The 11,538-nt window shown below is 44.9% G+C and overlaps 1 protein-coding gene across 1 annotated transcript in view; it reads left to right on the plus strand.

Annotated features, from left to right (window-relative positions):
* Positions 1-11,119, plus strand: part of LOC144932969 (IgGFc-binding protein-like) — a 134,293-nt gene extending 123,174 nt beyond the window's left edge. Inside the window, exons 83-84 of the mRNA XM_078857371.1 lie at positions 10,007-10,134; positions 10,975-11,119. Of these exons, the coding sequence (XP_078713497.1) occupies positions 10,007-10,134; positions 10,975-11,119 (273 nt within the window). The remainder of the gene's footprint in view (positions 1-10,006; positions 10,135-10,974) is intronic.
* The last annotated feature ends 419 nt before the right edge of the window (positions 11,120-11,538 follow it).

Below are 11,538 nucleotides of genomic sequence, written 5' to 3' on the forward strand. Positions count from 1 at the left end.
TCGGGTCGAGTTGTATCAATAACTTTAGCCTACCCTGTTGTTAAACTCCGACTTTAACGTTATTTTAATAGCAATACAGAATAATTGAGCTTTTCGACTTAACTAGGCAAACACGAACTTTTGGTAACCCCCCCCCCGCAGCCTCGCTGTTCAGCTGAGCCTGCAGCCTTGAGAGAGAGAGCAACACCCTTATTTTCGCCTCACTGTGGTCATCCAACCTTCTGCTCTGGGAGTGTGATTAATTTCAGGACAAGGCCCCCTCACGTTCAGACGTGCAGTGGTTGTTAATCAGCCCCCTCTCCTGTATACACAACCTTGAGCTGAGTTTATCTTGGCTTTTTCAGCTGCAGAGAACAAGGCGTGTTCCTCCTCCCTGTGTGCACGTGTTCCAATTAGCTCGAAATCCCTAACACACAATCAGTGATGACCCCCCCGGCCTTCTGTGGCCGTGATCCAGACAAAGGCGCCTCTGCTCCTTTCATTGCCCAATTATTTGCCCATGTGCTGAGGTCATAGATGGTTGGGCTTTTTGCTTTAACTGTCTGGCTGACTCTCCCACTGTCTCTGCCCTTGCACGGGTGACATGCCCGTTTATCAGGCCTTATCTATCCCTGAAGCAAGGTTGCAATTCTGCCATCTTAGCCCTCCTCCCGTTCATTACTACAACACCTGGTGTTTTGCAGTTTGCTGCGCTTTAGTGTTTTCATTCATTATATATCAATGATGGAAGAAGGCTAGAATACAACATTCCGCCCTTTTAAAAATGGCCAGTGGTCAAATGGCCACGGGTTATTTTTAAAAAAATGTATACCCTTCTTCCATCATGAACCATCGATTGTCCTCAAGTTTTGCTGCTATTTCCTTACAACGCGCGCGTACGTGTCACAACTTAACATGGTTATATGTGACAAGAGAGGAAAAAAAAAATTTCTAAAGGAAGGTAAAACGATAAGGAAGGGAGAAATTATTCTATTGACTACGTGTTATAGGAGATATCGTTAAAAATATAGTTTCTACGGTTATTCTTGGGTGGCATCATCAGGCCTTGGCTCCCTTCTAGCTTGGCAAGGTACGTTAGCAGGAGCGTGAGCAGGAGGGCTGCCATTTCCTGGAAAACATGTTACATATTATCGTAGTGTGATATGCCCATTAGTTTAGTTCCCCAGAGATTGGTGTTTTATTCTGAGTTAATTTTTATGTCCTAAGGTTAAGCGTTATTATGTTTTCACTTAAGCTTTCTGGAATTCGTACTCTTTAGTTTTTATTTTTATTTTTTTTGGAAGGTCGTATAGGTAGGAAACATATAATAATAAAAAAGTATTGTTTGTTGGTTAATTATCTTTGTTAAGTTTCTACTTTTCGGTACGGAAAACGTTAAGAAAACGCGAAGTTTCAACCGTTATTTATTCTGCCCTTATCTGTATCTCTAGATGTCTTGGGAGGCTAGTCCATACATCTTTTGTCCATTTGGATGTCCATGACCTCTTTGTGACTGAACTCTCAACACTTTAACCGCCCTCCATGTTTCATGGATTCCTGGTGTTCTTGTGAGGAGAAGTGAGTTGTTTTCATTAATTAATTAAAAAAAGGTATATATATAAATTTAAAAAAATTATTATATTTTTTTTTTAATTGTTCTTAATTAAAAAAAATAGACACAACAATCCGGCCGTTTGAAAATTATCAGGGGTCGATTTGGCCACTGGCGAATTTCCAAACCAAGTAAATGCCCCTTTTTTGTGTTATGCATCTATAGGCCGCCCTCACTCTCGGCGGTTATTCTTACGACGCGCACATAGGTATCACAAACGTAATATGGTTACATTTGAAATAAGCAAAAGAAATAAAACACAACGTTAACATCGGTATCACCAGTTACATGGTTCTCATCCCTCATAACTCCGACGGATATTAATTTTCTTGTTTTTGTTAAATCCTGGGAAACGCTAGGTAGCGGTTTCGAACGCATTTTTGCGTTAATTCCCTCCTGTTACATCCTGGCAATCTTTTTACCAAGTTCCAAGTGTCTGGTTTACCACTTATCACTTTGATCATTCGATCACGGTTTCCGGTTCGTTTTTGTAATTTCCCCTCTCACTCTCTCGCGTCGTGGGAGTGTGGGGTGTAAAATTGTGCTGCACATAATCAGAATTCGCGCACACAACCAACTTCTGTACTCCGTCCTCACTGGCATTCGCTCTCTCTGCGATTACATGCACATTTGCCGAGTCAGTGTGTCGATTTAATTCTGTCCCTCGTAATGTTGCCCTCTTTGCTTTTACGAGTGTGTTGGATTTCAACACCATTCCCGATACGTCATGGACATTCGTCTCCATTTTAGCACTCCGATCCACATAAATTTTGGTTTCCCTTGGATATTTTCCATTCAAAGGCTCATGCCTGCGCTCCTCAGGGCGTGTCCCTGCTGTCGGTTTTTGTACTGTCCGATCACGCTTCAATGCAACCCTGTCCTTGTATTCGATCCGCGCGTCATTTACGGGAGTACTGTCCACGCCTTTGCCCGCCCTGTCACCTGCAGCCTGCCTGTATTTCTCATTGAGTTTCGGGTTTAATACCTCGGCGGGTGGGACGCGTGTTGGCCGCTTGCTCGCGCTCACTGTGGGTAGTTCATCATGTCTTTGGACCGCATTCTGTGTTATTCCTCTATTCCCTCCTGGTATAGCCGGTGGAGGAATTGGTCGGAATTGGATCGATTGTGTTTGACCTCCCATCCCGCGATTACTCTGAATGTTCGCATCCATACCTCCGCGGTCTGTGTAACACCTCCCCGCTAGGTGGTTATCTCGCCATCTCTGTGCGTAATTTGAACCTTGCGTGTCGTGGGATGGGGTGTTGATATGGTTCTGCTCTGAACCTCTCCCCCCTACGATTCTCCTGAATGTTCGGCTTTATGCCGCTCTCATTCTCGTGCCAACCTCTCTCTGGGTTATTTTGCCATGTGTGCGTGTTTGTTTGCTCCGTCCTGCATTGTGGGACTGCTCGGTGATTTTTATTCCTCTCTGAGAGGCTGGGTTCTTTATCCCTCTTCCTGTGTTCTGGATCCGAATTATGATTCTTAGCTCTGTATAACCATGCCATGTACGCCTTGCTCTCTATGCGGCGTAAGGATTCACAACCATTCTCACCCTTTCGGTAATCTCTGGGCTCAAGGATTAAAAAAACATAATTTTGAACATTTTATCTCCTTCGTGGTATTGATTTACATCGCCTGCGTAATACGCTCTTTTAAATTGCACGAGGTAGTCACGTGGATCTTGGTCCATGCCCTGGGTCATCGATTTTACAGCATAAAACCCCTCAGTGAGTGACGAATATTCTCCAAACTTCCGAATCACTGCCAGGCTCAGTTGTTTAAAATCATTTCTAACCTTGTGTGGTAGTGACTTTACCCATGGAATAGAATCTTTATTTAAGCTTCGTTTCAACAAACTCGCTTTTTCATCCCGTCTCATCAACCCTCTAATCATTGCCTCCTCTTCCACTGTCGCGATATGTGTGTGGATATCCATGGACTTACTGTGGGGGTCAAAATCGGGAATTCTGACTAGAGCCTTGTCCATCAATTTAAGGGTTTTACTGTTGAAAAAGTATTCCGAAAGTTGATCGCCGTCAGCGTCATCATCAAACAAGTTATCATCAGGCAATCTGTCACTTTTATCTGTTCTGCGTGGGGCGTGATTAAGCGGTGTGCATTTTCTGTGTGCGTGCCCAGTGCCGTGTCGCTCGTGTTGCCATTTCCCTTCAGTTTTTGCCTCTGCCCTTAGCGGAGCACGTCCTATCAACTTTACTTTAACATTTTGCTTCCCTCTATCTGTGAAGTTGTCAATCTCACATGTTTTTGTTTGCATATGTATCTCTCCATCCCTTCTCTCGAATGAGTGTGATTTAATGTTACTTCCATATTTATTCTGTGGATCCACGTCTGTGAGTTTCGCTGGTGTCGCGAGCCCTGATTTCTCCTCCCTTACGACGGTGTGAGGACATTTTCCCTCGTTTATTAGAGACGATTTCTCTCCTGTTTCCTTCCCGAATTTTCCTTTATTCCACCACCCCTGTCTGTATGCCTGTGTGAGGAGGAATGAGTCCTGTCCTGCCTTCTCTGCAGCTTTTGCATCGTGTTCGCCTTTGTTACATTTTATCCAGTCAATTAGTTTCCCCCGAGGTGTGTTCGTGTTATCGAAACAGCTCCCTCCCCATATGTCTCTCTGACTGTACTGCTTTGTAACAGATTGGTCGGTACGTTTTAATACGAGTTCCCCGTACCCCGTCACCCATTCAAAAATTATTCTTAATCCTATCATCTCAAGTGGCAGGAGTTACTTTGACATTCCTTTTCAGAGTACTTATACACAATTATATCACAGGATGCGTCAGTTCAACTCGAGCAAATAATTTCAGCCCAGCTGTCTTTGTTATACTCTGCTACTCTGGTATTTCCCTTCAGAGCGCGTTTTGTTTTGTTTTACGCCCGTTTACAATCACAAGGCAACGTTAGTTCACACCACTTTGATTAACACAACAGTGATTCGTTCCTGAATTCATGCACAAACTGTCTGCGAGAAATCCCGGACGAGCCCCCATTATGTTGTATATGTTGGGTGTGAAAATTTTGATGTGTTGTATGCGTGCGTGGGTGAAATTATTATGTTGTATATGTGGGTTATGAATATTCAGTGAAAATAATAATAATCAATCGAAATTTGGCCAAAGGTGTAATTATCCGGAAATACTTTAATCCATGTAATTACGCACATTTAATTATGCCAATTCGAGAGGTAATTGTAGTAATTATGCGAGTGGGTGTAATTATGATAATGCAAGTCGTTATGATAACCAGACCCCGCCTCGGTGACGAGGGTGGGTTATCGATCGGAATAAGGCAATTAATCGTATGCAGTTATGCAGGTGTGGTGTAAGTATACAAGATTAACTTAGATTAACTCGGCCTCGTTGTCTAGGTTCGTCTCATTCTCGCTTATTTAGGTCCCCGGTTCGCCCCGTTATCGCTTTAACATTTACTGAGTATGTGTTAGTGTGTTTATTAAGGTCACCAAGTTCAGATCTCAACGCAGAAGCAGATCTTATGCATAGACTTCAGGAAAGAATCACACAACCACTTCTGTATTAATCAATTTATTACTAATTCAACTTCGACTATGATATAGTATGCGAACTCTCAATCCCGGAACGTCAACACGGCATCAATACAGTATCATCAATGATTGTCTGATTTCACTTGACAACGGCACATGGATCCCGCGTAACGCGATGGTTGTTAGTGGGAGAGAGTCGTTAAAACATGCAAATACTATGCTAAGAAAACCTTAACGTTAATGAATGAAAGATACTTGAAAGATTATACGGCGATAAAACACAATCAAAACAGTTATTATTCTTAAAGGCACCAATCTCAACAGATACATCGCAGGTTATCTGACAACAGAGTGGCTCGGCGGAAGGAGGTGCCAAGAATCAATTCGTATTGATGGATCTGTTGGGAATTTATGCGATTAAGAGTACAGTCCACTAAATATTAAAGATAATACTCTTACAAATGACGGATGGCCATCACTCGGTCTCGAGTTTTTCTTCACAGCCACGGATGGCTTATGGGTTCGAGTGGGTTTGAGTGGTAAGAGTTGTCTTCAATAGTCAGTGTTCGGAGTCGGTTCTTTATGTCAAACAACGCCTGGTGGTCGTGTGGTGAGGGGGCGGTGCGCGTCATACGTATTAGTCGCTCCTCTGTCGCCGTGGGGAATTGGTTGGATGCCTGTTGATACGCTGTCGTAGTTCGGAACCCGGTCGGTAGGTGGCGCCCGCAGCTCGCTCGCAGCGCACCGTCGTCCTCTCGTCACCAGACCGCGACCCTGGCTGCCAGCAGGGGCTTCTGACGCGGCAGGTTGAGCTGTCAAGCGGGTCTTGCCCGCCTGCAGAGGAGACGGGGAGCTGCTTGAGTCGAGCCCCGAGAGCCAGCTGAACTCGGCTGAGTCCCAGAAGCTGAAGAGTCGAGCCGACCCGTTAGTCGCAGCTCGGCTGGTGAGTTCGACCCTCTTGGTCGAACTCGGCTGATGAGTCGAGCCGACCCTTCCGGTCGAGCTCGCTCATGAGTCGACCCGTTGGTCGCCCTCGTGATGAGTTGACTCTCCTGGTCCAACTGGTTTCCAATGCTCAGAGTCCTTTCTTTTATGCCGAAAAATCCCTTTGGGTCCTGCCCACAAGGCGGGGTTTCTTTTGATTTATTGTGTCAGGATCTGTCCGTGTGTAGGTGTGTTCATGTGTGTGTCCGTACGTCCGTGTGTCCTTGTGTGCATCACCCACGATATATCCCGTGGTCATATTCCCTCCATAAAATCCACGAGCAAACAATCAGGTGTTACAAATTGCCTCGAGGTCGTCTCTCTGTCTGGGTGCGATTCATCCCTTGTTTGGCCTTCTTCATGAACCAAAACACAGACGTTACAAATCGTCTCATAGGCGTCTTTGTCCGTGTTGCACGACCTGGAGGGAGGGGCACACTCCCTCCGATCCTCACAGCACACAAAGACATGGTTAAAAGTTTTAAATTAACATTTGTCCCTTACCATTTCCCAGTTATGATTCTGTATGTAGCCTAAGGTGTGTCGTTTCCCATCGTGGTGCTTGACTCAAGTGGCGGTGCCTCCCCGAGCACATACACACTCCCATCCCGCGCTGCGGGGATACAAAGACGGCCGGGATCTCCCTTTCTCTCCGACCCTGGATTTAACATCGCTCTTTTATTATGTATTTATTCGACCTGGTGGTGATTTATCCCGTTATGCTTCGGGTCGAGTTGTATCAATAACTTTAGCCTACCCTGTTGTTAAACTCCGACTTTAACGTTATTTTAATAGCAATACAGAATAATTGAGCTTTTCGACTTAACTAGGCAAACACGAACTTTTGGTAACCCCCCCCCCGCAGCCTCGCTGTTCAGCTGAGCCTGCAGCCTTGAGAGAGAGAGCAACACCCTTATTTTCGCCTCACTGTGGTCATCCAACCTTCTGCTCTGGGAGTGTGATTAATTTCAGGACAAGGCCCCCTCACGTTCAGACGTGCAGTGGTTGTTAATCAGCCCCCTCTCCTGTATACACAACCTTGAGCTGAGTTTATCTTGGCTTTTTCAGCTGCAGAGAACAAGGCGTGTTCCTCCTCCCTGTGTGCACGTGTTCCAATTAGCTCGAAATCCCTAACACACAATCAGTGATGACCCCCCCCGGCCTTCTGTGGCCGTGATCCAGACAAAGGCGCCTCTGCTCCTTTCATTGCCCAATTATTTGCCCATGTGCTGAGGTCATAGATGGTTGGGCTTTTTGCTTTAACTGTCTGGCTGACTCTCCCACTGTCTCTGCCCTTGCACGGGTGACATGCCCGTTTATCAGGCCTTATCTATCCCTGAAGCAAGGTTGCAATTCTGCCATCTTAGCCCTCCTCCCGTTCATTACTACAACACCTGGTGTTTTGCAGTTTGCTGCGCTTTAGTGTTTTCATTCATTATATATCAATGATGGAAGAAGGCTAGAATACAACAGGTGCCACTGCAGGTGTTCAGAGAAAAATACAAGATGTGTACCCAAATGCCCACTACATCCACTGCTACGCACATCAGCTCAACCTGATAATGCAACAGGCCACGTCTCACATATCCAAGACGAGAATATTTTTTTCTAACATTGGTGGATTTGCCAGCTTTTTTTCTAAGTCACCCAAGCGGACATGTTTTCTGGATAAAGTGGTTGCCCATAGACTGCCAAGATCCAGCAACATCAGATGGAACTTTCATAGCCGTGCCATTAATACTGTTTTTGAGCACAGAGAGGATCTCATTCACTGTTTTGAGAGCATACAAGACTCAGGTGACTTCGACCCCAATACTGTCAGAGAAGCAGGAGCCCTGGCCATGCTACTGGAGGATGAGGATTTTAAGTTATTTCTGGAACTTTATCACCACATCATGCCACATGTAGACTTCCTCTATGCCAAGCTCCAGAAAAAGAACATTGATTCAGTCCATATCAAAGTGAGCATCCAACAGTTCCAACAAGGAATACAAAAGATCAGGTAACTTTATTCCTGTAATATGATCATTATTTGCTTTCTCTTTCATTTTTAACTCTCTTTATCCTTTGCCAAAATTATAATAAATTATCTTTGTCCTTTGCAGAAACTCTCTCCACTCCATTGGTGAGCAAAGCAGTGGTTCTCGTCCAACAAAGAGGCGCCGGGCGCTCAGTTCGGAAGACCGTGAAAGGATTGCAGCAGAGGTGAGTTTGTTATAGAAATCAGTCAAAATACCTTCTTAGGTTTTTTCGGTAAAGTCACGTAGAAAGTAAAATAAAATAAAAACAAAAATCACGACGTTTCGGAGGCAACACAAGTCTCCGTCATCAGGTGGGACCGTCACAGCCAGATTAGCTGTATCAAGTGAGGCAATGATTCAAGATGTAATCCCTTAAAAGCGAGTTGAGGGGGGAGGGAGAGGGAGGGGGGAGCTCATCAGACTATGGTAGCCAATGAAAGGAACGTATCGGGAGGGAGGGGGGGCGAGGCCAAAAGGGTGGGCGATGGACGTGGAAGCGCTTGTGCGCAAGCGGCCAATTACTGCACACGCCAACACAATGGAGCGATTGTGCGCAAGCGGCCAGCCACTGCACCCGCCAACACAATGGGCAGAGAGGAGGAGGGGGAGGTCTAATACACATGATAGACAAAAGAACGAAAATGATGATGGGTACAAACTTAGGGGGAGCTCATCAGACTATGGTAGCCAATGAATGGAACGTATCGGGAGGGAGGGGGGGGCGGGGGGGGGGGCGAGGCCAAAGGGTGGGCGACGGACGTGGAAGCGCTTGTGCGCAAGCGGCCAATTACTGCACACGCCAACACAATGGAGAGAGAGGGGGAGTGGGGGGTCTGATACACATGATAGACAAAAGAACGAAAATGCCCATGTTTATACCAATGCTGGATGAACAATGAAGAGAGTACTGTTAAAATAACTGGGGATGTTAACACTCGGTAAAGTACAGTAAAATAGTGCCTGTCAGATAAGATGGTCCAAAAAATTTGTGATTAAGTCTTTTTTGCGTGGTTGATAACATCTTTCCAATGATTACTAAGTTTGTACCCATCATCACGGTTGAAATTATGTCTGTGTTTGTATATTTGTATGGCTTCGTGTACAAACCTTTGATGGTAGCCGGGAGGTTTGCAGAGAACCTTGGTCTCGGAAAAGACAATTTCATGAGAGCCCACCGAGTTGTAGCAATGATCGGCCACGGCAGAAGAATCAGTTCTGCCGTGTTTCAGATCTGACTTGTGCTCGCGGACACTCTCCCTCCCCCCTCAACTCGCTTTTAAGGGATTACATCTTGAATCATTGCCTCACTTGATACAGCTAATCTGGCTGTGACGGTCCCACCTGATGACGGAGACTTGTGTTGCCTCCGAAACGTCGTGATTTTTGTTTTATTTTATTTTACTTTCTACGTGACTTTACCGAAAAAACCTAAGAAGATGATTCCTTGCAGTCACGAAAGCTTCAAATCTAGAATAGTCAAAATACCATTTTACATTATTGTTGTGCTGCAGAGATGTCCTGCCTACATATCATATTCTACAGACTCAAGAAAACATTTTTAGTTTGGTATAAATCCTAACAAAAATCTTAATTTTAATATACAATAGCATCCCAAAAATAATAAATTGGCAACATAAAAATAAATGATCAAATGAAATTTGAAGCCACCAAAAACTACAGTCTTGTATGGGACAAAAACTCAAATGGCTCTATTTTTCTTTTGAAAGTAATTGCAACTGTGACAATTAGTGGTCTACTCTAGGCTACTACCTTACATTTATATATCTATTTGTTTAATTATCTCTATAGGTCTGTGACATAATCCTGGGACACACTAGGGAGCGTTTCTCCTTCACAGACCACCTTGTCTGTGCCACCTTGTTGCAGGGGGACAGGTTTGATGAGTACAAGGATACCTTTCCTGAAGATGCATTGAGCAGCACCATGAAAGCGTACCCGATGCTCAGTGGAAGCAAGCTGAAGACGGAGCTCAGTCTCATCTACAGCAAGGAAGAGTTCAGAGCCTGCCGTGGTGCTGTGGACCTATTCCAGCTGTTTATGGAGAATAATCTCGAAGAAGTCTTTTCCGAAACTGTGACTCTCCTAAAAGTTATTATTACCACACCCATGACCACGGCTGAAGCTGAGAGGTGCTTCTCAACCTTGAAACGAATAAAAACTTTTCTCAGAAACACCATGACCCAGGAGAGGCTGAATGCACTGGCATTGCTGTCCATGGAAAAGAGACTTGTTACGGAGATGACTGACTTTAATCAGAGAGTAGCTGAGAAATTTGCTGGCCAGAAAGAAAGAAGAGCAAAATTTATGTTCAAGTAGAAAACATGCTTTTTGGTACTTTGGTCTGAAATGTATATAAAAGAGAAACATTTATGTTCAAGTAGGAAACATGCTTTTTGGTACTTCTTTTGGTCTGAAATGTAAATAAAGATCATCAAAATTTATATTCAAGTAGTCAAAATGGTTTTTGGTACTGCTTTATATTTATTTGCCCCCCTCAATAAAATAAAAAAAATGCGCCCCCCCAAAAATAAATATCACCAGCCGTCACTGCCTCCGATCACCAGGAAGATGTGGAGCTGAGTGAACCTGCCGATGACCAGTACCACCGGTGTTAAGATCGCCCTCTTTGGAGGTTCATTAAAGATTCTACTCGGCAGTGCGAGGCTCAGGGCATTTTTAGAGTACTGCGTATTGAAGGATTGCCGCTGCTACCACGACTACCGCTGCTGCCGTGCGTTCCTGGACCTCGTGGGAGAAGGGAAGGAACGTCAATGCTCTCACCACGCCTCTCTCACCATGTGAGCCGCGTGTGACCCCCGTGTGCCTCTCAACAGATGGGATCCGGATTGTCGCATGACGCCAGCGCAGGCGCTGGGTCACAGCTGGCTCCGGACCGCGGCCACCAGCACCACCAGCAACGCCACCACCACTGCTACTCCTGGCAGTGTACAGTGTTTTGGAGCTGCTGAGCGACGGTAAGCCACGATCTGCTTGTCAAATGTTCAAGACAGTCCATAGGGAGGTGTGGAGCCCGGGGCAAGTCACAATTAAACCGGAAGTATTACTAATAATACAGGTTTGTTTCGGTTAGATTGCGTAGATATACGTGTGCTGTTAAACCCACCATCACCCAACACAGTCAATTAGTAAGGTGTATCATGTAAACAAAATGTGACAATTAGTTACTAGATCAGCACACCAGTGTGTTGGAAAGTAAACCCATCACATTTACAATTCGAGTACGACATTTTGCCAGGGATTGCAACCAGCCTCATAAGGTGACGGCCAGAATAATGGAGAAATACTCCTGTTTCAGTCTAAAATAGTGATAAATGTGATGTCATCATTTGTGAGCCAATCTGGTACGAAAGCCTACGTGTTAAAAAGACATTACATCG

Source organism: Lampetra fluviatilis, chromosome 6 (assembly GCF_964198595.1).
Source record: "Lampetra fluviatilis chromosome 6, kcLamFluv1.1, whole genome shotgun sequence".
NCBI lineage: Eukaryota > Metazoa > Chordata > Hyperoartia > Petromyzontiformes > Petromyzontidae > Lampetra > Lampetra fluviatilis.